General features: G+C 45.4%; 1 protein-coding gene across 1 annotated transcript; it reads right to left on the reverse strand.

Moving 5' to 3' along the window:
- Window positions 1–1,703: 1,703 nt before the first annotated feature.
- LOC131268908 (protein flightless-1-like) lies at window positions 1,704–25,735 on the reverse strand. The gene is made up of 2 exons (XM_058271208.1): window positions 25,653–25,735; window positions 1,704–2,589 (listed from the first exon to the last, which is right to left on the reverse strand). The coding sequence occupies exons 1-2, from the start codon at window positions 25,733–25,735 to the stop codon at window positions 1,704–1,706; spliced, it is 969 nt and encodes a 322-aa protein (XP_058127191.1).
- Between the last annotated feature and the right edge of the window lie 547 nt (window positions 25,736–26,282).

A 26,282-nucleotide genomic window follows, 5' to 3' on the forward strand; every position in this document is an offset into this window, starting at 1 on the left:
GCTCGTGGGTTTGTTCAAATTTAAATATTAAATTAATAATAAATTGTTTCTGTATTGTCGGTTCGCTTTTTCTGTTTATTTTTGTTTTTTTTTAATACGAATCCATTTATATTCCAGAATTCTTACCATTCGTTTTGCCTGGAAATCATTTATAATAAGTTTCTTTTAACACCCAACCAAGCTAAACGACACAAATCAAATGTTTGGGAAAATGGCAGCAGTTTACTTCTACAGTCTGGCCATAATCGAAATGCCACACATCCTCATTCCGAGCGTAGTTTGCACACCGTTCTGAAGTTGCACCTCTCCCCAACAGAAACGACCCATTGCGCCGAAGAAAATCGATCAAATTTGCATATTTTTACGTGAGTGTGGCATTCTTTCTGCCTGATTTTAACCACATCCATATGCATGGGTCCGTCCTCCTCTTTAGTAGAAGGAGTTTGAAAAATCAAAAAAAAAGAAGACGATAACTCCCTTCGAAGCGGATGTGCTATTTGCACATACTTACACCACTCGCGCCCATCAGCTAAAAACGAGTCTTTGGTGGTGATGGTGGAGTTCGAACTCGCCCCAATCCCGAACGACGTTCACAGTGGCGCAGAAATACAATTTATGACAGATGGCATTAGGGAGAAGTCGGTGGTGCCTTCTCACGTCCTCTTCGGCAGCCATGTGACAATGTCGCGGAAATGTGATCGCATGGTCTAAGAATGCCAAACCAACCTTCCACAAGCGATGGGAATTCAACGTTGAACTACGGAATTTCTTACATTTTATTTATACGCAACATTCTTTCCTTGTTTTATGGCGGCAGTTTAGTCGTTTTGTTTTTGCGAATTGGAATTCTAAATCGATGGGTTCTCTAGAAGAATGTCTAAGTATTAAGATGATCGTCGACAGAGAGAAACCTTTGTCGATCATGTGTATTTTTGATTTGGAAACAAATGTTTTAAAAGTATTATTCAGATAGTACTCGACGAACATTCAGGCTGTCATTCCTCAACCGATTGTCGAGCCGATTCGAATTCCGTTTTCTCTCCTTGAGCTCATTAGAGGCCAGCGCTTGTTGTTGATGATGGCGTTCCTCACCTCTCGATCGTGATGAAGTGTCGTTAGTGAGTGTTCCGATGGTGTTTACTATTTGTTGTGCGGCGGAGCCTCTTTTGCAGGCAAATTGCATTTTCATGTTACATACGCGCTGCCCGCAAGTGCAAGGTTGTCGGGTTTCGCTTGGGTGCACCTTCCCTGCTCACCGCGATCAGGTGACCGAGTAGCAGCACGATTTCATTAATATACACAAGATATCTGGGAGCTAGTCCCGCACCTCCGGAGTTCGAGGACACGATCGAATGCTAACCGATATCTTGAGCGGTGAAGGATCTCTTTGCTGATGGCCTGATATCCTGAGCATAGACTAAGACAAAGAAATTCTTTTCGTTGCTTTGTGCATTTGGCCTTGGCATGGAAACTTGATGGAAGAGGTGGTATGGTAAAATCATCTGTGTTAGTTCTATAATTAATCAAGTTTTAGGTTTATCGAGTGGATCGACGCTGTCAAGTGCACAGTTTATTGCTTTTCAATGAATTGTTACGTTGGGTACACAAGAGTGGAACTAAAACGAATTTGACATACATCACAGTCACAGCCCGGGTGTAGTGGATCTCCTGACTGCCATGTGTGCGCCATGATGTATGTCGTGCTAGTAGCAGCAGATGTCTTCAACGGACTTCGGACATTGCTCATCGTCGTCGTTGCCGCTGTTCGTGTAGTAGACCATCGGCTTGACCGTGAGGAGGTGAAGCTGGCGGATGGTGGCGTTCAGGTGGCCACAGTCCCACCGGTTCTCGTCCATGTACAGCATCTGCAGATGCGGGAACGAGTGGTTCACCTCACACATGCTTAGATAGCGCAGCCGGTTGCGTGCCAGGTTCAGGTCCTGCAGCATACTGAAACGCCACTCGCTGGCATCCAGCACGTTCAGCATGTTGTCGTTCAACATCAGGCTTGTAAGGCGAGGCAAATGGAGTGATCCACTGGTCGAGATGGTCTGGATGCGGTTATTCGCAAGATTTAGCTTCCACAGCTCGGTGGCCATATCGAACAGGGAGAAGTCCAGCGCCTCCAGATAGTTATGTCGGAGATCCAGCACACGCAGAGCTGGCAGTGCCTTCACGAAATCGATCGTCTGAAAACGGTTGTGGCTAAGGTTCAGTTCGCGCAGCTGATAGTTCTGACCCTCCTCGACGGTTAGCTCAAAGAAGTTGTTGTGGGACGCTTCCAGCGAGCGCAGATTTTGCCAGAGTACCATCGTCTGCAGGGACACATTCTGCATTTCTAGCTTCTCGGTCGTTTGCAGGATGTCGGCCAGCTCCTTCGTGATCGTAACCACGTACGTCGAGTCGTCCGAGTGCGGGAACATCCCGAACGCAAGATGCGGATGGTCCGGGAACTCGTACTCCGTCAGATCCATCGATTCGACGATGGTAAAGTTGGAGATCTCGCACACATGCTCGCGCTGTTCGTTGCACTCGAGCTTCCGGGGAATGCCCGGGTACGCACATCCGGCCGCTATCAGCACTAGAAAACTACACACGGAAAAAACAGGAGACACATTCGATCAATAACGCTGTACAACTTTCACTAAGAATAGGGACTACCAACCAGGACACTTTTTGCAAAAACTTTCCCATCCTAGATTCCTCTTCTGTCGAGGGTCTTCTGAACAATAACCTGCACTCGCACGCTAGATCCAATCCAAACTGACCACTCCGGGAGTCCGGTTTGCACTATTTACGGGACGGATTCATTTTTATACCGCCCAATCCTCCGGTGCGGATCTCACCGAGCGCCATGATTGTAGCCCTCGGAAACCGGAAAGATGCCTTCAATTAGTAGGACAAAGATAACGCGGCCGGAGAGTGTAGGCCGGCCCTTTTTTTTCGTTCTTTTGCTCATTTAATCAGTGCGTGTTGATGTCAGCACGTTGATGAGCACAACCTTGCAGTTTGAAATTCTCCGCCCCGGATCACCTTGGACAAAATCTTGTCGAATTGCGTTCAAGAGTGAACCGTTTTGTGGGTTGACTTGTGGATACTTTTTCCAGCATGACATCAATTAGACATTCCGTAATGTCAAATTTGGCGATTTGATCTCAATTAATCCAAACAAATTGTTCGCGTGTTTATCTCAATTGCAATCAGTCGAATGCATGCCTCGAAACAACCTTTCACGGTTGTTTGCTCAATGTTGTTCTTTTGTTGAATCTCGCACACTCATGTTAAGCAGTAAAAAGAAGTGTACAAACCTTCACTTTAACCTTTTGCTTCGCGTCCTTCCTGGTTCCTAACGGCGAGAATGCAAATCGTTGCACTCTTGGCCGATCCGCTCGAGTTAAGACCCCAAAATAGAACACTCCAATCCATCTTCGACGGCCCAGGTTCGCGAGCATATAGTCCTGCGGCTGCAGTCGGGCAGAAACTCGTGATTGAATTTAAATTGAAATTAGACACGGCGCTGGAATGACCGTCACGTTGTTCGCACGGGCACGGGGTTGGCCGGGACAAACCATGTAAAAGTCAAGAACAGACAGACGTTAGAGGCGTTCCGGGTGGACGGCGCGCGGGATATTGTGATATCCTCACAAGCACACCGAGCGGGAGGAGAAGGAAGGTAGTTGGTATGGGTTTGTTGAATTCTTACATGCATTTGATACTCGGGTTCGACCCTCGGAACAGCGCGGAGCTACGATGCAAATGGAAACCGCGTCGAAAGAGGAAACGCAAATCAACGACTCAATCTGTGTACTGGCCCCGTAACTGTATATCCTAACGATCTTGGGGTGCAACGGATGACGTATAGTCATGCCGACGGGAGGCTGTCATGTCTGACAATGTTTGTGCTTGTGCCTTTTTGTTGGACTGTCCCTGATGTAGTTTGGCGTTTGTCAAAACAAGCGCACGAGTGTTGCTGCATGTAGTGTACAACGGTGTCTCGTCTAATAAATTGTCATTGCATAGAAACGGAAAACTGTATGCGTCTTGCACTTTTCAATGTTTCAGTTCCTCGAGTTCTATATACTTGATTAGAAAGGACACTAGTTTCCGTTCGGATACCAATGATTTATGCAAACTTAAAATCAATTCCTGCTCTTTGAATAACTGTTCCCTTTACATGTGCTATCTAAATTTAAACATCCCGCTTTACTTCGCTCGATTGCACTTTCCGCCCAGCTGCACCCTTTTGGCGCGCTGTTCAAACGGGTTTATCGCGAATCGCTTCGCCCTTCTGCGGCAACGCCGTTCGCCAGAAGTAGCCGATCGTAAAATGCAATTGTATCTTAATTGAAGTCAATTACGTTACCCTAAGAAAGGGGAGGTATAAGAATCGATTAGCCTAAAAGGGGTAGCCACTTTCAAGACTGGCAAGAACGGCACGTGCTATTGGGAAACTTTCACCAGAGTTTGGTTTGTTTGTTTTGATTGCTTTAGTTTTACGGCCCGCATTGGTTGCCTGCTGCATTGCTGAGGAGTTTCATTTGATAGGAGGTTTTTTTATTTGTTTCATGTAGCACAATTGGAAATTGAATGAGTAGGGCACCGGCCCATAATTGGCCAAGTATTAACTGATAAAATGGTGAAAAATGTAGTACAACTCTTTAACATTCGGTTTGAGACTCAACTAGTGATGGGAAACGCCTTTTTTCAGATTTTAATCAGACTGATCAATCATCACGATTGAATCTTTTAGTAATTATTTTGTGATTCAAAACGCCAAAAATGTGTTATTAGATTTGAATCCTTTACAGGGATTTCAATTCCAAAAGAGTGATTTAAAGAACAGCTAGTCGCCACAGTGATTCAACTCCGAAGTAGGGACTCGAACCCCAAGAGTGAGTAAAAGAATTGCTGGTCACCACAGAGATCTGAATCCGTATCAAATCCTATACAGAGATTGGAATCCCAAGCAAATGCAAAATCACATCTTTCAAACACTTTCTCTCCAGTTTAAACTTTTAATTAATCTTACCAGAGTCAAGTCCCAGTTTGAGATTAAATTCCTAATTGAGATTTAAATCACAAATTGAGATTCAATTCCTTAGACGAATTTAAATCTTTGTGAGCTCTAGTTACTTTTTAAATTAGTAATTCACTCTTTTACATTAGATTAGATTAGAAACCCTGTAAAAGTACTAAAAGTAGTAAAAGAAAACTATCCGAGAGGATGTGAATCAATGAGTTCCATAGTTAAATCCAACTCACTAATTCATTCTATCTCAGTACGCACATCACTACTTATAGCAATTGGTATTCTACATTCTAATGTTGGAATCTTGTGTTCAACAAAGTCTGGTTTGCTTATTAGTTTATAACCCTTTATGATACATTCCCAGGTATCTTTTGCCTTTACTTCACGAAAATAAGCAATTCGCAAGTGGTGTTTTGTCTTCTTAAGAGAGTTGGTATAGTAAAAGAACCCCTCGTGATGCCGGAAAGTGTGAGTGGCAATTATTATTCCAATTACCACTTTCACTCGACACGACAATCGTCTTTAGAGGCTCGCTGAAGCGTACTGAATGGTTTTGTTTGTATGCTCGGAAAAGCCAATGTGCCGCTAGAGGGGCCTCTTCGGGCGCGAACAGATTTGCGGCCCTAGACAATAATGCCCTCGATGCACGCCACACGGAAGACGGAAGCAGTTTAGCTGCACCGTCCACCCCGTCCCGAAACCGTTACGGTCTGCGGATCCGTGTCGCAACGGTCAGACTTCACTAGCTGGTGACAGTTTGTAATAAACTCGTTTAATTTATTCTCGCGTGAGCGCAGCATACTGCTACTATGCAGCTCCAGGGCAGCGTCATCCTTCGCAGAAGCATCCTCCTCGCCAGAACTTCGCCACCGGCAAAACCAGCATGTGGTGCATTACATTGCCCGTGTATCGTGTTCCTCCATGGTCTCCCGTTGTTTTGTGCCCGTCTTTTTTCCTTCCTCCTCCCGGTGCCCAAGTGTGTGTTCCAGGAAGTGGGCACCGGCAACATCATCCTCCCGTTTGGCCGGCCGCCTTCTGGTCAGCCGCGGTGTGACTGCTATGCATGCCGTGAAAACCTATTACGGTTGATTAAGCTTTGACACTGTCGTATAATTCATTCCTCGCTCGGCATGCAACACTGTCCGGCTCGGTAGCAGTAGAACGCAGTATCCAAACGAGTTGTGTGTGTGGCTCCACCGGCATGCTGTTCTCTGCCGATCCGGCTAACGATGCGAACCGCGTGACATCAAACCGGAAGCGGAGAAGAGATCCCCGGGATTGGGAACGATGGGAGCCGGAAGCGGGCCGGGTGTGTGTGTCTGCGGTCGGTGAATCATTTCTCGCATGCCTGTCGGATGTAATAATGTAGTTTGGAGTAGGTTAATAATTATTAGCTGATTAATGCGTTAATTGCTGTTGTGCTTCTTTCGCCCAATTAGTAGTTCTTCTACATCCGTTCTTTTCCAGTTGATGATTTATTGAAACATAATCGGTTATATTATGTATCGCATATTTATCGATTAAATCGATCATATTCATCATTTAAACTGTGCTTATGTATCATTTATTTCTTGTAGGAAATTAGTGCAATTAATTTGTCTGTTTTGATCAGGTTTATCTACAATTTAAATTAATAACAGCTTCATCCTACATTACGAAGACACGCTACAAAAATTCGTGTTAAATAGCTCATGCTCGACATTCCATTGGAGTTCAAGCATCATTTCCTTCTTGAAGAAAATAAATCGTCTTTGTTAACTTAAGGTAAACTTGATCTATTTTCAAATTAAATTTAGGAAATCGTAAGCATAGGAAAAGTTGCCTTTATTTGTTCCAATGTTAATTCTCTTTCATCACGTTAACTGCCTTAGCTATCATTTTTGTTAGCTAGCTGTCATTAGTTCTAACAAGTGTTTGTCCCATAAATAAATGAAAATGCAGCATTAAAATTATACTATTATAAATTATAATTATTTTCAATTTTTTGGGAAGCTAAGACATTGGATTAGGGTATTTAATAAATCATTCCTAATTCCTGTAATCGTTCTATTAAAGCTAAAATTATTCGCGTGGATAAGAATGCTGAATAAATTATTCATTATTCTAAAATCAAAAAAGAAATGAATCACACATTTAATTACACAGTAAAGGAAAACAAACATGAACTACGAAGCAGTTTTTTAACCCTTTCCACAATATCTAATATGAAATCGTCAAATATGCATCGTGTTTTAGAGTTTTGCGCACACAACATTGCGGATGATGCACGCATTGTCGCCTAGGGAGGTGTCAGCGCACTTGGTGTCAGTTTAAGCATAAAATTATACTAAATAACCTAATCGACATGCAACAATCTGGCCCGATGGATGGCGGTGGAGACGGTGTAGAGTCGTCAAACCGAATCGAGCCGACGGGGGCCCGTTTAATTAATTAATGCAATCATGTTCCAATCAACATGGTTTGCTCGGTGCCGGAGTGGCCATGGGGTTTGCGGATGGCGTTATTTCCATCAGTCGATGCTGTAGGCGGGACGTAACGTGACTTACAGCATGACGGTTGGGCCAGTGTGTGTGCTTAGCCGGGGCCCCTTCGGGATATGCATCTCGACCGACGTCCGGCAATTGATGGAATCGTCAATCAATCAAATTGCCAATCAGTGTTTTAATCGCGCTCGTTCTTGCGTTTATCAGATCCAGATAGCGGGATCGTGTGGGAAAAAGCAATCCGCGAAGGATGTGGTTTGCTCTCCAAAAGAAAAAGAAATCGAAAAATTGACCACTTTTCCTTCATTCGCGTTGCGGTTGCATGCGGTAACCTCCAACAATTAATTGCACCTTCACAGTTGGAAGGACATGAACTTTCGCTCGGTTGCCTTCTCTCCGTTACAAAGGGATCGGACATTCGGACATTCGGTAACCTTTACGGGTGCTGGTATTATTAATTTGTTTACAGTCTCGTGGTCGCCGATTTCGGACGGAAATGGATGGTGGATGTTGTTTCCCGGGACGTTATTTTTCAGTTTTATTTACATTGTGGTAAACGGAGAGTGTGTGTCTCCAGTCCGAACGTGACCTCCGGAAGATGGATGGACTCTTATGCCTTTCGATTGAGCTTGCAGGGTAAAACATATTCGTTCTATGATTGAACTATGGGGAACACTAGTTACGTGTAATTAACAGAACTGGAACTATTTCAATTCTCTTGAATGACCGTTTTTCATGACTTTAACATAGGTTTCCACACTTCTCACATTTTTACCTGTCAATTTTATGCCAAGTTTGCTCATTCTTCTTTGTTAATTTCAAGTTTATTAAAATCCCGTTCCTTTCAAATGCATAAGGGTGTCCCACCATCAGCAGAGGGCGGCACACGCGAAGTCACTGAACTCTCCCGCCATGAGACGCACGCGACATTGTTGGGCGTATTTACATTTTTGCTCACGATTTGCTTGGGTGGAGTTTAACAACACTTGCCTCGGCATCTGGTAGCAAGTGGCTGTGGGTGTGTTGGGAGAAAAATTTCAATACCCCCCTTTCCTTTTACCCGCCGGGTTCTCCGCTCCACCCTAACGATTGGATGACCCTGAGCCGTGATCGAGTTGTGGGTCGTAAAAGTCGCGTACGCCGTGAAAGTGTCCGCACTTGAGGTTGGCAAAAGGAAAGAAATAAAAAAAAACCAAACCCCCTATCCGTTACGCCGATCGTGAGATGTTCTTTTTGTGGTTCTTTTTTCAGAGACTTAAAAAAGAACAAAATGTCTATCAAAACCTCAACCATGGTCAAATGAATGAATGAAATAATTGCACACGAATTTAAGGGGACACACTGTCACGGCAGAGAGTAAATCAAGAATATGAGTTCAGAAAAAAAGAAAATCCGCTGCTATTATATTTATTTTCCGAAATGTTGGGAACGTTAATTGAGCTGCCGGTTTTTTTATGAGAAGTTTATTTTCGTTCTGGTCGCGGTTGGTCGGTTGGAGGACGATCAAGTGATTACCAGACACTCTGGCGGCATATTTGTTGGATCGTGAGAAGAAGAGAGAAAAGATCAACTTCCTGTATGAATCGAGGAAAAAATTGTAGGCAGCAACCAAACTGTAGGGGAAAGTGTGGTATTGTGGAACGATGGGGCAAAGGTAGCAATAATTTTATTTAATAGTACTAGTAATATAACAGAATATCGCCAATTATTCGTTTGAGGGATACATATTGCCTCAGCATCCCCTAAACAGTAGCGCTTTACGGTTACCCTGATTCTGTCAAAATATTCGATTGATCGCTAGATTACAAACTTGCAAGTCCAAACGTGGCACCCAGTTTTACAATGTAAGAAATAACTTTAGTATGTCTTACCGGATTAAAAGTTCCCTTCGGTCATGATTTGCATGTGTCATTGATCTCAATTGCATATCATGCATCTGCATACGAGTTGCCACTCCTTCGCGGGTGCACTCTTGGTGGTGGTAAATCGTATAATCATCATCTTCTCGACGGGGAAAAACGCAGTTCCGATTGTAAGCGGATTGTAAAACACTGGACCGCGCCACAGTTCGTCGTCGGCGTTGGCGGATGCTAATGTGCGGCTCGGTGGCGTCCCAACCAGAACCCCAACAACAACAACGCATCACGATGTTTTCGATTAAAGAAACTAGAATTAATTGCCTCATCGTTTTCGCGTTCCGTTCGGTTGGTGGCTTTCAAACATGCCCAAGAAGCAAAGTGTTAGCGGGTCGAACGGACTCAAGAATCGTAAACAACACAACTTCTCTTTCGTTCCTGCAGCTCGGAAAATGTTTAAGCTTGTGGAGACAAAGGAGAGGGATAGACGCTGGTGGGTAATTAAATATTTATTACACCATCTCCGCCTCGCGCAGCCTCCGACACTACTGACCACCTAACCGTTTGCTAACCAGTGCCCGGTTTCGTCGATGTTCTCTTTCGTTTCCGGCGCGCAGAACGTTGAATTATAAGCCATAAACTGGATGCGGTGCGAGATGATTCGGGGTTTTCGCTGCACCCACCACCAATCTCGAAGGTTGCCTCAACAGAGAGTTCGGTTTTCGGACTGCATTTTCGAAGCAAAGGTCGCTCGAACTAGCGATTAACCACCATCACCGATGGAAACCTCAAGAAACCGGCGAATTTTCCGGTTGAGAGTGTGTGCAGAACAGCTGGAAATGTCTGGTTCGATTTTCTGATCTAGTCCAAATGTTGCAGAACTGAAAGGTTACTAATGCCAATGCTACCCAACCGTCCGTTACAGTGCTGTTTGGGAGTGGGTTTATGTTTTTCGATTTCTACCAAAGATAACACCATACTTGACGTGTGTTCGTTTGAAATCGATGCAAATTTTGTTTCCCTTCACCCTCCTAATGGTTTTGCTGCAGCGGGGCAACTATTTTCAATTGATCCCCATTTACATCGAACACTGTGGAGGTGGAAGGCTATTGCAAAGGATATCATTCGCATGGTTGGTTGGTTGCAAAACACCTTGCACAGTTGGGTAAATAATGTTGTCCCGAGTAAAATTTATATCTCCGCGTTCGGGTTCGGGGTACAAACACCATCGAGGAAACGGTTGTCAGCTATTATAGGAGCGAATCAGCAAACCAGTTACAACCCGTTTTTTTTTTTTACCGAGTGCACCCGTTTGCTTAATTGCATCGGTCAATAATTATTGGCCCAACTGTAAGCCTGATGAGTGGCTTACAGATTGTCTAATTACTCTGCTGTTGATACAAATTTGTACGCCGATGAACCCTTAACGGTGCAGTTGTGTCAAAATGGACATTTTTTCTTGTCAAACTTGTTTAGTTTGGGGTTCAAAATTATCAGTTTCAAATAATTAGTGATTTGTTGAGGCATTTTTTAAATTTTCTGTTTGATTTTACTGTAAAAATTGTCGTCAAACATGAAGTAAGGATTGGATAATCTTATGATTATCGTTACACAAGTATAATTAATAAAGAAAGTCATTTTTTTAAATTGCACGCAAGGGTTAATTAAGGGTTGCTCTCTCCGACGATGAAACCTATAGTTTAGATATTAAAAGATAAGATAGCTCTACAAACCATGTAATTAAAAAAAATCGTTTATATCGCAAGACATAAGCTTAGATAAATTAAAATAGATTATCAAAACGCAATCATTCCGGATCTGCAAAAAGAAGTCAGCATCCATTAAATTGCAGTGTCCACGCCAACGTTACCGACGATGCACAGATTGTGGACATTTGTTCGGCTACCAATTTTATTATCCTATCCGGCAAACATTTAACCTCTTCCCCTAAGCCGTGCGGTCATAAACAGTACTTTATACCGTTTCGTTACCCGTTTGCGGTCACAAATCGAAAACTATTAAACACCGAACCAGGCGTTTCATTCCAGCGTAAACTGCACTGCCCAAACGCAAACGGGGCTGTTAAGAGATGCAAAACTGTCGCTCGGGCGAATCTTGGCAAAAAGGAAAAATTAGTTCGACATGTTGCTCAACCTAACCGAGGTACTATCCGGTCTGCCGTTCGCACCTTCGGCTTGCCGTGCCTCTAAACGCCTTGCTGCCGAAGCTACCTACCCCCGTTAGGGGGTGACTGTACACATATAACGTCATAAAATGGAGCCCACGGAGTCGCGAAGCATTTGCATAAAATCGCTGTTCGCTTTGTTGCAAGTGAGGAGGCGTCAACGTACCGGTTCTCCGTGCGCCAAAGGGACGCTACCTGCCCACAGCATAACCGTTGGTTTACCTCGTTTTTACACCCTGCATGACGGGCCTTGCAATCGACAGGACGTCGAGGACACACGATGTTGACGAGCCACGATGGCGGCGCGAGAGTGCGAGGTTTTATTCATTTTTCCACCCCTGAGGACGGGGTGTGTTTCTGCCTTCTCGCTTCTATTGAATTAATGTGTAGTTCTGCTAACAGTATTACCCATTTTTTATGGCAAATGCTGGATTAGTATAAATATTTTTTGCACCACCTTCGAAAACGGAACACCTTGTACTCGATTCGACGCAAACCAGGCATGTTTTGCTTGTATGGAGTTGCAGGAGCCCACTTTCGAGGGCGCAGCCTTTTGGGCGTTCGTCCCCGTGGGTTTTGTGCGTAGGCTCGTCGAGCGTAAGTAAAAGTAGCCTCACCCAGCGCACGAAACAGCTATTTCGTGTCGGAGCAATGACCTGTCGGAAGTTGAGAGTTTGAAAGAAGTTTGCAGAGATCATAAAATATTTTCGAAGTCTCCTTAAAATTTAATTAAAACCTGTTCCAATACGCTCCTCACGATCGATTGAGGGTAATTGATTTTCCATTCCTTTCCTATCAGTAACAAGTGTCGGGTGAATTTCGCCCATCACCTCAGCCACGTAGTAGAACCATTTAGAAACGGGTTCCGAGCGCCAGCTCCCCCGTCGCATGGGATGAGAATGGCAATTAATCACGACACCTCCACGATTTACTTGCGCTCGACCCAGATACGTCCACGAGATCATTTTCCCAGCCCATGCCACACTTATCGAACGTGTGTCACCTATGAAGGGTTAAGGTCTACGGCTGGGCCCTTCCCGTTTTTCCGAGCGTTAAGATGACGGCGCACTTGGGAAAACTGTAAACCCTTTTATCTCGCGCATTATTCACCCCCCTGTGCATATTGGATGGCAGCTGTCGAAGTGGAACGGATTTTCGCTCAGTCTAGCGGTGCCGAGATGCATCTTAATCATTTATAATCACCTTTGGGCACGTACACGACGTGAAGACGCCAGTGGGAGACGCACGGTAGAGACGTTCCCGTTTCATCCAATTCTATTGCGATGCGCTCCACCTTCGGTCGGTGCCTCATTTGTGTGCCTCAGCTTTTCACCATTATCATCCGATCGGCTTATGCTTCTCCTTGGCTCGGCTTTTTCCACCCATTTTGCATATTTCATCAGTCCCACCATCTGGCGCCAGTACGTGGAACGCCACGTCAAGGCAAGCAATTTTGAGTAAGCGCTTGGAAAAGGCCCCATCTGGTAGAAAGCGGTGGCAACTACCGTCACTAACCCCGGATATTGTTAAAGACGGCAAATGCAACGCCGCCAAACACACGGCGAATGTCGGTCGTTGGACTTTCCGATGATCATCTCCGATCTCAAGGCCCTTCTGGCTTCCTGCTCGACTTCTCTATCGTTCTTCTACCTGTTTTATTTTTAAAGTGCGTCGGGAGAAGGAGAGAAAACCGATTTTCCTTGAGCGTTTCCATCTTCGCTCGATTATGTGCCACGGGGACGTTCACTAACCATTTGTAACGAAATCAAAGGAAAGTGAAGAAGTTGCATCGTTTTCCCCGATTGATGCAATTTTCCTTTCACCAATCTAATTATTTCCGTCTGCTTGTTCGGATTGAAAGGAAAATTAAATTTTTCTTCCTCACTGTCCTATTTTGTCCCTCTCATTTGACCCTTTCTCTATCACATTTCGTTGCACTTCATCAACGTTCGCTGCTTGGATTGTGTTACTCAATACACTTTGCGTCAAATCTCATCAGATCAGCTTCGATGGGGGTTTCGATTACCAAATGCCATTGCGATCGATACGAAATGATCATATTATTGGTATTGTCTCAATTTCAATCCGTGCAAACTGATCCATGTTCAGTATTGACAGCTTTCCATCTTGTCGGAGTGTTTCGAAAAGGTTATGATTTATCATTGGTGTTGCACTTTGTAATGTCAAACTTTTCTCATCTTTCAAGTATATTGTATGCATTTTAACTGTTTTATTTTACTAATGTTCATTTTCCTTTTCTTCTTGCAGGTAAGTTCACTTCAAAAACCATTCTCTGATTTTTATCCAACGGAACTATCTTTTACCGAGAGCCTACACTTTTCGTAAGTAATGCGTCGTTCGTCATTGCGTCACAATAAAACTGCTTATGATCACTTCAATTGTAGCTTTAAATGCCGGCTCGCGTAATCTTGCGATGAGAAAGGATGAAGAACACGCTGTGCTCTGCTGGGTAGGGGGGTCCCGAGTTCGCCTCTAATTAAGAATGCCGATCTTGATGACCGACCGTTTGACTGACCGACTGGCGCTTGTTTGGGTTGGGTTGAGAATAGAAAGGAGAAGTGTACTTCAACGGAGAAGAGAAGATAAAAATACGCAACAACGAGCGAAAACAATCCGCTCATATAACACCAAAGCGCGAGTGCCGCAATCTCGTTCCAATCATCGGGCCACTTACATTCTTCCTTTGGCTTCTTATTTATCATAAAAGAATAAAGCGGTGAAGAACCATCATCAACCATCATCATCATCCCTCTCCGATGCAAACCAATGCATCATTCCCATCAGCCGCACAGCATCTCCCGCCGGTCGGTGCACTGATCGTCTTTAGGTTCGGGAGTGTGCGCCAAGAAAAACAAAATAAGATCATCCCGATATACGAGGGCGCACTCTGGCGGAATGTTCTGAAAGCTCTCTGTGTCAGCGTTCGAGATTCTGCTCCGTACGATATCTCAAATGTGACGGGTTAACAGTTCCATAGTCCGGTCGGCCCGGCAATTGGTGGTGATTTGATGAGTGTTTTATGTACTCTGTTACTCTTCTACCCGTACCCGATGTTTAGTCCACTTACCCTGTCCAACTAAGTGCTTTTCTGCGTATACGCCAACGGGTTTGAAAAGGAAGAGCTGGCTCTTGGAAAAGATTTTTAATTGGGATCACGTCAGTTTTGGGAAAGATCGCTTATAAAATCTGAACCCATCCTTCCTTTACTGTCCAGGTACAGGGATATTTCACTATATATTCTTTAATGTGCATACAAACGTATAATGTTTTCCACGAGGCCGCTCCAAAACCGGCCCGATGTTGACGGTCAACATAAATTGCTGGCCAAGCCAAAAGTCTTCACGCGCCGGGTTCATAATTGCGTGGGATGCCACCTTTTACCTGGTCGGCACTGGGCATCCTCCCCGACATGCTGCATCCATCCGCGTCGTACAACCTACACGTGACCTGCTGGGAAAGCGGCGGCAGAGTATCGTATCGCTACGAAAAGTTTGTTCGTTTGGTTTGCGTGTGTGGGAGTCCCGGTTATAGGCCGTTACATGGATATAAACTCAAATTAACACCGTTCCGCGCCCCACCCCCCACAAGCTCGGCTCGACCGAAACCGAAGCGAATTTACAGCACTCTCCACACTCGTTAGGATAATTTACGATAAAGGGTCAATGCTTCGCCAACGCACGTGGCCGATCGAGGTCTGGCGTGGTCCGAGTACCGAACCGGCGATCCGTAATGTCCGCAAGTGCATCTCTTCCGGTGTCTGGCCGGTCTCTGCAGCCGTCTGCAACGATAAGGATAGGTAACTGGTTTGCAAACAATCAATGCCATCGTCATCGTTGTCGGTTGTGTTTACATTAACGTTGCGTATCGTGTGTTGCGTCTGCCAAGGCAGACGGCCAAGGTTCTGGGATGTTTGCATAAATTTGTCTTTATTGTATTTTGTATGTAATATCTTTACACGATTGGAGATAAATTTATTAAGTACAATCAGTTGGAGATATTTTATTATTTTAATCTTTAAAGTGTTACTAGTATTATTAGTATTTAATTTTCTTATTCGATCCTTGTTCAAAACATTTTCATTTGATCTGATAATTTCGAATGACTCATTCAACGATTCACATCTTATTGTGGCAAGTGGTTGTTATTTTTTTACAATCGCTTCAGTCCGGAACAGATCGGCCTACACGCTGTTGGCTTTGTATCATGCTCATTTCCCTTAATTGCTGATAACGATGTTGCATGAGAATAAAGATTCCCTTTGATCGTCTCTTCACCGTCGTTCATGAAGGATCGATACTTTTTTCCCCTTTAGCTGATACTTACTTACCAATAACATCTATCGGACGATGGCAGTAAATGATTGTAAATTAATGTCGGCTTCTGTTTCTAGCCAAAGGAAAATATGAAAAGATCAAGTAATGGGAGAACAAAAACGTAATGGTGGCGATAGGAGAAGAGAAGTTTGGCATCGGCTGCAGCGCATATGTTTCGATTGATGTTTTTAATGTCTGATGAGATTTTGCGTGCACATTCACTATCGATAGAGCTCAAGCAAAGCAAAACAGTGGTGCAAACAACCGATACCGATGTGGTACATTAAAGATTGCATAAAGTGTATGCAGGTCATTCACTTGTTGTTGGTTGAAACATTGTGAAAAACCCGAAACTGCATCTGTTTAAACAATTTATTATCTTTTAAAATTTAGACAAACACAGATCCGAGAAGTTCGTATTTTGTTTCATATAGTTTATTCTCTCTCTATTTCCTCTTCATAAATTGGCACAGCCCTTCCGGCCGACCCAGCTGTGTATGCAAATGTGAAATAATAAAAAGAACCCGAGAATGTGTTTCTTTCGCTTCTGATATCCGCTGCGAAATTGCATAATAATCCAAATAAGGGCATAAAAAATCGACCAACTTCCTTCGGATTGTGTCTTTAATTGATCTTGGCGGAGAAGAACGTGATCCGGCTATGTTTTGATTTCAAATGAAAGCGATCAAAGTATCCTTGATGGGGAGAAGTAAAACATTAAAAACAAAATCGTTCGTTGAACTTTACCACCGTTCGGTTGTTTTTGATGGCCATGATGGCGGAACATTTCCGGTGGACAATATTTCTTTAATGAACTCTTTTATCCTGTGTTAAATTGAAGAGTTCAGAACCATCAGATCAGATATTGGTTTTGTTTCCTGTGAATGTGTTGATTATCGACATGAAACCTTAGTGACACTGCACCGATCGAACACCTTGTCGTGTGATAATAAGTATCACTTTGAAACCGCGACGATCAGTTTTCGGTTCAAAAATAACCTGCTTGAATGTGCTAATCTTGCATCTTGGGTGGTTATGTATTTTATAGTCAGAGTCAACTTAATAAATCGTGATGCATTTGTTAATACGAATGACCCGGGATGATAAACGGCCTTTTCTTAATCGAACTGTAAAGGATGTTAGTCCCTTCGGATATATTTGCGTGTAAATATCGGAAAAATAGTAATAGAAAATTGAACATGGTTAGTTCTCAAATACAAAATAAAACTAAGACCCCATAAACTTTTTAATCAACCCTCAATAGCGGCCCTTTACGCAAAAGAGACACTTACGCTACTCTCTGCTCATGAACCCTGCGAGATAAGTGAGCCTGAGAGAACCACCACTTCGAAGTGTTGGAGCGCGATAGTCAGTCCGCGAGAACATAAAGTCCGCGAGCTTACAAAACGAGCGCCACAAACCAAATTCCGCTACTTCGCGGTGGAGAAGAAAAACATTCGCGCCGGTCGGGGAAAAAAAACCACCTACAGCCCACACAAAAACGTGTGGGGTGGGCCTCTGCTGCAAACCTCCGTGAGAGATTGGTCTGGATGTTGAAGATAAATATGGAGAAAGAGCGCACCATAACCACTAGGGGAGAGAATGGTGGCGCGAGAGCGTCCAACTTTGGGTCGCGTTTGTTGTGATCGCGGACAGCCACCACCGGTTGACAGATCGAGCCAAGACGTGGACCGCAACGGATCTACCGCTCGGGCTCCATCCGGCGCGCGACTTAAGAGCTTTGCGAAAATCGTAGCATAGAGCAGCAAACTTGGAACGTGACCAAGAAATACCAGCAAGAGACCTCAGTTCTGGAGCTGGCTGTTGTGCGAGTTCGCGGGATCTTACGTTCACGCTCGTGCGGATCTCCTGTGTGGATCCATTTAGTGCCATTGTCAGTCCTAAGTCCTCGGAATCTCTCAGCGTATCTCCTAGTTGCACGCATCGCGCAGTTCGGTTTGGTGATTATCGCAATTTTCGTCGGTGCACGGCGGCGCCTCCGCTTATCAATCAATCCACGGATTGTGTGTGTGTGCGTGTGTGTACCTATCTTCTAGTGGAGAACCTCGTGCGCATTCGGTGGCCTTTGAGATGTGTGAAGATATTGGGTGATGGTTGAGAAACAGTGCCCAGTGGTGTCATCGTGAAGTGTTTCCCTTTGGTGTAAGGTTGGTTCATCGGGAAATGGTGACACATGCGAGTCGCCTAAATCCTTGGTGTCCACGGTCAGCCCAGTCAGAGGTCCAGTCCAGTCGTATCATTAGCTGTTATCTAAACTACCATGCGCCAAGTGCATGAAAGTGAAATCCTCACCTCGTGGGTGATGAAAGTTCCTACTTCCTCGCGACATACCACCGACTATCTATAACACTACCGACCTATCTCCTCTGATCGCTAGTTTTCTCCGCCGTCCGTAACACACACTCCTCGGGGATGATACTCCTCGCCTCTGCACGGGTTTAGCAAAGTGCATCTAATTATAGTTCTCGTGCGTGTGCTGTTCCGCCGTGGACGTGTACCACACTTTTTCTTTCTTCCTGCTCTGATTCCGACGGATTTCTTTCCAACCTCTGATGGTGTTGTAGTAGGTAGTCGACGAGGGGCCCGGTCGCCTCACTATCAGTCGGGAGGATCGGAAAAATCACCACATGCAGCGCGAGTGACCAAAGTGCAGCGGGGGCACAACAGCTGTGCAAACGCTTTGGGATACGCCGCAAGAATCATCACGATTGTGCATGATGTGAGCCGCCTCTAGGGATCACAACATATCGGACTTGGGAGGAGTGTAGTGTGTTCCACTTGAGCGCTTGTTGTCGCGTGCGTGCCAAGATTAATCGCACCGAGACGCACACGTCGTACTCCTCTCCTGTGCCGGCTTGAGGGTCCGGGAGTCGTAGCACACGGGGGCTTGGCTCAATGACCTCAAAATCGATCAATCACTGCGGAAGTCGGGGTGGACACCCCGGCAAGGGAGCAGCACACTTGAGCAAGGCAACTTCATCGGCTCTTCACAACTGGTGTGCCATTGCTACTGCTCGTGGTCGATGAAAGTGGTGTAGGTTCTTCGGCTAAACCCGTTCGCTGCTGGCCAACTCGGTTTTGCGTTGCGCTCTTGAAGTTCCCCGGACGAAGCGCAAGCAAACGGAACGGAGATTAACGCGAGGTGGAGTAGCGATCGACGAATGCGGCAGACCATTACCTGCATCTCCAGGTCGGGCATGGTTCCCTGGTGGAGATTAATTTTATCGCGGCCTTCGCATCGAAACGAAACCGAAAGTGATCAGCGATCTCTCACGATATTTGCAGGAAAATTTCGCAACCCTCCTCCGGTTCACGTTGGCAGTCGGTAGCCCCACTGGCCTACTACAGCACCCGGGGGTTGCTTTATGTTCCTGTAAGGTGCGCGGGTGACCAGGGGGGTCAGACAGGTCCAACCAACCGGTCGTGCAGAAAAATTGGAGGAAACCGAAGGGAGTGCAAAAAAGTGTGACTCGTGTCAATTAAATTTGATTTATTACGTATTCTCATATTGTGTCGGTTGCTTCTCACCTGGAAGGCTGTAGATGAGGGGAGGCTAGATGCTTTGGAACACCACCACCACCCCGGTGAGAAGGGCTCGCTGTTCGAGGCATTACACGCTTAAGCTTTTCGGGAAGTCGTGATAGGTTCGAGCGTCCCTTCTTAAATACCAAATAAATTGAAATAACCAAATTGGCGATCCGTTTCGAACAGCGATTGCGGCATCATCCGCAATCTCGAAACCCGGTCCTTTACAGCGATCTCGTAGCGATCGTAACAGATCGTGCACAAGTTGCACACTTGCCGCTACATAAACCCCGGATTAAGAGAAGTGGACCAAGCACAGTTTCGCGAATTCGGAACATTCTGCAAATATCTGTATCGGCACAAATTTGAAACTCGTGCCCGTCTCCATCCGTTTCCTTCCATCGTACATCATTTGGTTTCGTGTTTTTTATTTTTGGGTTCGCCTCAAACCTCCCCCCCCCCCCCGACAAACCATACGATCGAGACCGTCATCCATTTCGAGATGCAAACATAATCGAAACATAGTTGATTGGATTCACTGCGTTGAATGGTATCGCAACTGATGGACCAAGGGGTGAAGTGGGATGGGTCCGGGGTGGGTTGGCTGGTCTGGGGCAGGTCTGGTCTGGTAGTGTTTATAAACCGCTTAACCATCTGTCAAATTGTTATTTTTCAAGCGCAGGGTGCGTCCGCAGAATCGTTATTGCGATCTGAAGCAATTCGCGTGGAAACGTGGAACGGGTGAGGGGCAGGAAGTGAGGGACATCAAGAAGGGGGAAAGGGGAACGATGGTGACTGATTGCAGATTCATCCGTATGTTTCCCCTTTTTCATTTCATGCAGCCATTTTTTTTTGCTCCAAAAGAAAGAGCTGTTTGTTTATGTTATGTCAGCGATCGACGGTGTGAGTTGCATTTCTGGCCACAAATAAGCTTCCACAGTTGTATTTGGACATTCTTAAGTTGTGGAATACTTAAACTAACTAAATAAGTCTTAAAAGACTTTTATTTTTATCCTGCTGTGGAAGATATTCCAGTACTCCTCAAAGACAGTTGAGTTCATAAATAGGAAAATCATGTTCATGGCTGGTTGTTAGACTTCAATCAATTGCTTAGAAGTCATCAACCTTCTGCCCAACGTCCATAAACCGCACCGAATGCGCACCTTTCGCACGTTTAGTGAAACACTTCCTCATTTCTTTCCAAATTTGTAAAACCAGGCTCATTCGCTTCACGGAACCAACGCCGCCCGATTCCCTTCCTAATCTCTTCCCGAGGTGAGAATATAAAACGTCTTGTGGTTAAATTTAAACCTTCCACGATTTCTAACGATGGTGTGTGAAACGGTGGGTTTTGCTGGTTTCTTTACGATTGCTCACGGACAGTAAAAGTGTAACTTTAACGGTTCATTAATTAGGCCTAAAACAGCGAGTATGTTTTGTTCGCTTGCCTGTTGTAACCATTGGAAGCGGAATGAGGAAGAATTGGATCGAGTGGAGATCGCACGAGGATCTGCATAGGGATCATTGGAAATAATTCGCCTCAATTCACGTTAACTTGCACTTACTTATGTTCGGATAGTTTTCTTGTCATTCTGCACTCTCTTCTCCTCGGTTCCGAACAGCGTCAAGAGTTCGAGATTCCACGATTTAAATGGAATTTCCAGACAAAATGTACTCCCCATAATGTGCAACACAAAGGGGGCAGGTATTTTTAGGACTCCTTCGGACGAATGCCCGGCAGATGCCCGAGCCCCTCACCCCAGTTTGGGATGGGTAATCTTCCGGAGTTGACAGCACCGTGGTCCGGGACGGACGTCCGTTGAGCAAGCGAAGACACGAGCGCGGTTCCCAAACATAGTAACCTCTCATGATTTTATTTTCGGTTTGGAACTTTCGTCCGCTTTAAACGAGATCGCGCCGAGAACAACCCTCGAAGGTGGTGATGGTGAACGGTGGTAATGAAAATTTACGGCAACGATAAATTTGCTGGTAATACTTTCCCGGTACCGGGGAAATAGTGCGTTCCTTCCGAAAAAGAAAGATAAAAAGATAGATTTGGTAACACTTTCGTGGATGACAAAAAGCCGGGAACGCGCGGGTGTGGGGTTGCACAAAATCTTTGGTAAATTTGTTGGCCGCGCGTGTCCCACGTCCAAAATGGATGCAACGGGGTTGACAGTGATGGCGATGATGATGATGATCATGATGATGGAGAAGCGTTTGGGTTGCAGAAAACGACGCATCGTTCCAAATGGAACGCCTTTCGAGAAAGCCTGAAACTGCTGACTGCATCGGTGGACGGGGCGGCTACGACACGAACTTCCAATGTCGGCGCGTGTGTGGGCTGCCCCGCAGTTTCCAAATGTGTCAAATGTAACAACTTCAAACCGAAGGCCGCCGGGTCCTCCTCCGTTTGGCGTTTTATTTCGTGTCCACGCCTCTTGACACTACCGATTATCAATTTCGCGTCCGCTCCAACAACTGTCGAATTCTGTTGAGGTGACCACATCTGGTTGGACTGTTGAAAGTGTAGTGTGCGCGTGTGTCCAGTATTTTTTTCCCCTTACCATGGAGGTCGCAGAGATGATCCCTGAAGACCCTTTGGTCTGATGTAGTTCCTAGCTTTTTTTCTTTCTTCCAAACAATCGCAGTTATTAGTCTGGCTTTAGATCCTGCCGCATCTGACACCGGGTATGCCGGAACTCTAGACGCCAACGACGTGTTATCTGACCTAATCAAAATACTGGATTGTGGAGCTGCGACGCCTAAACTTGCGCCAACGAAGTGTTGACCTAAGACCCCGAAAAAATGCCATTAAGCTGGCGTGATGTGACGGTTTTGCAGGTTGGAACAGAGATACTCCCGCCATGAGTGATTGGTTCATTCATATGGAAATGTCTTTTTCGATTTCTTTTTGGCGCATTTTGAGGTGCCGATGCCAACTAATCAAAGGCGACAGCTTGATGGTGATCATCTTGAAGAGGTTTTTGGTAACATTCTTCACCATTCGATCAGGATTGAGCCATTCTTAAGGTCTGAGTAATGGTGGCCATCAGCCATAAACAATGCGCACACTACAGTTTCGCATACCGTCGGCAACTCCCGAGGCTACACCACGCCATCAGTGTTTGAATAATCCTTAATGGAATTAACTTAACTGCACTTTCCACTTACCGTTACTAAAATGCATCGTAAATAAGGATATGCGCGAGACCTTGCCTTGCAACAGCGACGCCAACGACGACGAAGTACGGGCGCACATTCCACGTTGAACCTGTTTTCCAGAGTGTCGGTCGGTCCACCCATAAACTGGCACAAGGTCAATTTTACACTTTGTTATGCCTTGCGCTCGTGCCAGACCTGATGATGGTCCAGTCCTGAACCGAAGTACCACCTCCTTGCCTCTCGTTTTGCCTACCCATAGGGGCTCATCGATTGGTCGAGAAATGGGAATCGATGGAGTACGAACGTTCCTTGTTTTCCACTCCGCCTTGCAATCGACACCAACCTTCCGGTGGAGCATTCCATCGCTATCAGCTGCAAGCCTGAAGTCTTGTGTCTTGCGTAGTGCAAGTGATATCAGGCCCTGCATGTCGATGCAGGCCACACGGGGGCCCATTCTGGCCATGATCTTCCAGAAGTATTTACTCTAGCCGCTTCTCCTGCCGTGTGATAGCCGGGTAATTTTTATGGCCACTTCGACAAATTGTTGCGGTTCGTCGAATTGAGGCTGCTCCGTCCGCGCAGGGTGTTACAGTGCCGTCCGATGGATTTCGCCGGCGTTGGCTGCGTTCGTCGTGCAAGCGAAGGCTGACGTCTGGTGTGTGGCCGGTTGCAGAATGTGTGATAAGAAAAGGTCACGGAACTCGAACCTACGGCACCAGATAGGAACGTACTGCAATCGAAACAAGTGGAGAGGACTAAGCAGCAGCACCACCACCGAGCCTTCCTCTATCTCTTTCTTCCTTTTCTTTGAGATTCGCTCTGGTGTCGATACCGACCCTCTACGTTACGCTGCTGATAAGCGCAATGTAACTTGTTGTCTTCAACGTGACTTTGTCAAAGGGTATGGCAAAAACTAAGAAAAAACACAAGGAAAATCAAAACAAACCAAGCAAAGAGACGGTTCGACCAATCCTAGAACTCACGCGGTTTGTTGCCGGAAAGCGAGACAAATGCGTGCTCTACGTAGAGAACGCTGATTATACGTTGAGAAGTCTACTTTGTGGTTAAGTCTTTGATGATGGCAAGTGACTGAAACAAAAAAGTCAAAGCCCTCGGGAATAGTATTTAGTTCAGTGTTTTTTTGCGTTAGACATTAACGCTTGTTATGTTCTTGCTCGTGTTTTTGACCTCCCCTGGAGAGTTCCCGCTTGGCCAATGGAAATCTATAATTATCATCCAACAATCGCAGTTCTCGTTGAACATTTTGGTCACAAATCGTCACTTTTGTCGGCCATTTCGTCGGCATCTAAATGTTACTTTTGTAAACGATCGCTTGGGATACCGGTTTTCAATCGTTTAGCGCGGGCTATAGAAAAACTCGAAAACTGGTCATCCGCGTGCGAAATGGTCAACCTCGACACCTTCACCCGCTCCGCAACCGGCGCGTTTGAGTTATAGGTAATTTGGATTGTCTTGTTTTCCTATTCGAGTCTCCTCCGATTCAGAACCTGTTCCGAGTCCGAGCTCTATCTCTTACAGACTCCTGACGTAGGCTAGCTTGGTGTGCAGATTTAGGGTGTTTCTTTTTTGCACCGCCTCTTATTTCATTTCATTTCATTCATTCCCGATCCGATGATGCCGACTTTTCAGCCGGGAGGAGGAATTGACTCACCTCGACGACCCCCCCGGGGGTGGGTGTGGGGTAGTCATCGCAAACAAAACGTCATTTGGGCGCAAAATATCTCTGCCACGAACAAGGCCCGATCCTCCTTTGGGGCACGAAAGTAGTTATGGTCCAAATAGATCAATCATAATTATGGAGGATTGTTGGTGTAGGGTTTTCCTTTTTTTCCTTGCTCTTTCGAACGTTACGAAATGTGTTACAATTGTTGGCGGAATAGTGGTGCGTTTGATGTCTGGTGTCGGTTCAATGTTTTTGCCCTTGTGGATGGGTGCTTTATATAGCAGAAACAACATGCAAACCTTTCCACAAAGGAAGTGGCCTAAGGTGGTGAAATGAATGTCGAAATAAATAACTGCAAATTAAAAATATGAAATGACACATGTTTCTGTTAGTGTTCCTACATGGAGCCATTAATTGAATGACGCCTTAAGTTGTTTGGTTTTTAAAACTGTTAGATATTTAATTGCACTTACCGTACAGTTACTTTAGCAGATTATTTGTCTATAATAGAAAATCTTCGACTCACTCCTGAACTTTCCACGAGTCTATATTTGGACCCACGTTTTCCCTGGCCTAAGTTGTTTACATTGACAGTGTGTTCCACCTGTTCCAACACCTAAAAAGACGTTCGTAGACCCCGGGGCGTGCGGCCGAGTGAAGTGATAGAGATCGCACAGTGTTGATGGATTTTTGATGGGATACAAACGTCTTCGCCGAGTTGATGCCTGTGGGGAATATTTTCCCGTGAGTGGCCATATCTGTGCATCTTGGTCTTCTTGCTCCGGTGCGAGTTTTGCAGATCTCAATCGATTGATTTGATGAGTGTATTCCTTCAATCACACTTACGCGAAACCAGCTGGTTTTTGCTATGTCACTGCAAGCGTCATGGTCTTCCCTCCGCATGCATAAGGAATTTAAGAATTTTAATCCTTCCATTCTGCAGCTGCGAGCGAAAGCGTCGACTTCAAGCGCCTCAAGTAGTGGCGTTGTGCCTCTCTAAGACGCACGGCAAACATTTGCACAAGCGCGGCTCTCGAGGGGGCAGAATGACTCGACTCGATCGGCAAATATGTAACATTCCTACCATTTGCCGGCGGCCATTGCAGCGTCAGTTGAGCTCTGGTCACTTTTAAAAAGCCCCCGTGTTTAAGCTCTCCCTAGCCGATGGCGTGGCTAATATATTGGCTACATTTTAATCAACTAGAATCGACCGGGCTTTTGTGGAAGCTCGAGGGCAATTAGATTTCTATATGGTTCTCCCCCTTTTGGCCACTGTAAGCATTCATTTGCTCAACTGCAACACGGAACGAATTAATCTCTTATTTGGGGGAGGTGAAGTATCTCGAGTTCCAGTTGAACAAGGGACTCACCTGAGGGCACGATCCGGTATCGGTTGTGAGGTGAAGCAGTTCTGTTCCAGTTTCGAACGCAACCAACCTCCATCGTGGTCCATACCGGGAGGGATAGGCCAAACTGTTCCACCTCTATGGCCCATTGAACAACGCAATGAATGAATCGTGAGGTTCTGTGTGCATTAGTCATGCAAGTTCGGTTTCTGCTAAACATAGCCTAGAATTTGTCCATTCTATTGTGTGTTCGAGCCGAGCGCTTTTCCTCCCACGCAGGCGAGGACCCATGGCCTACCCACAAGCGCACTTTTCTATAAGCCGCCCTAACGTTCATGTCGTTTCCAGTTCTCGCATCTCTCGCTCACTTTGTGAAGTTCGTTTTCGTCGATTATTATTTGTGACAGAGCTGAAGAATTGGCTTTTAAACTGGCGCATGCTTCCCTCGCACATGATCTTACGATCCTCTCCCTCCAAAACGGCGCGACTATTTTTCACTCTTGAACAACGTTTCCGTTGCCACACTGAAATCGGTCTTCGCGTTCTACGCGGCATATCCTGTTCGAACGTGCCGTTTGGAGCTGTTTGGACTTGTGTCCCTCGCTCGATGATGTCGTCGACGTAGGTTGCGTAGGTGTCCTCATCACCTACGAG

This window comes from Anopheles coustani, chromosome 3, assembly GCF_943734705.1.
Source record: "Anopheles coustani chromosome 3, idAnoCousDA_361_x.2, whole genome shotgun sequence".
NCBI lineage: Eukaryota > Metazoa > Arthropoda > Insecta > Diptera > Culicidae > Anopheles > Anopheles coustani.

What these genes read in the sequence shown, in the direction of transcription:
- LOC131268908 (XM_058271208.1), bottom strand. Translation starts at nt 25,735, where the DNA reads ATGGACCACGATGGAGGTTGGTTGCGTTCGAAACTGGAACAGAACTGC. An exon ending in ATACCGGATCGTGCCCTCAG is followed by an intron (nt 2,590 to 25,652) that starts GTGAGTCCCTTG and finishes TTCCGTGTGTAG; the next exon opens with TTTTCTAGTGCTGATAGCGG.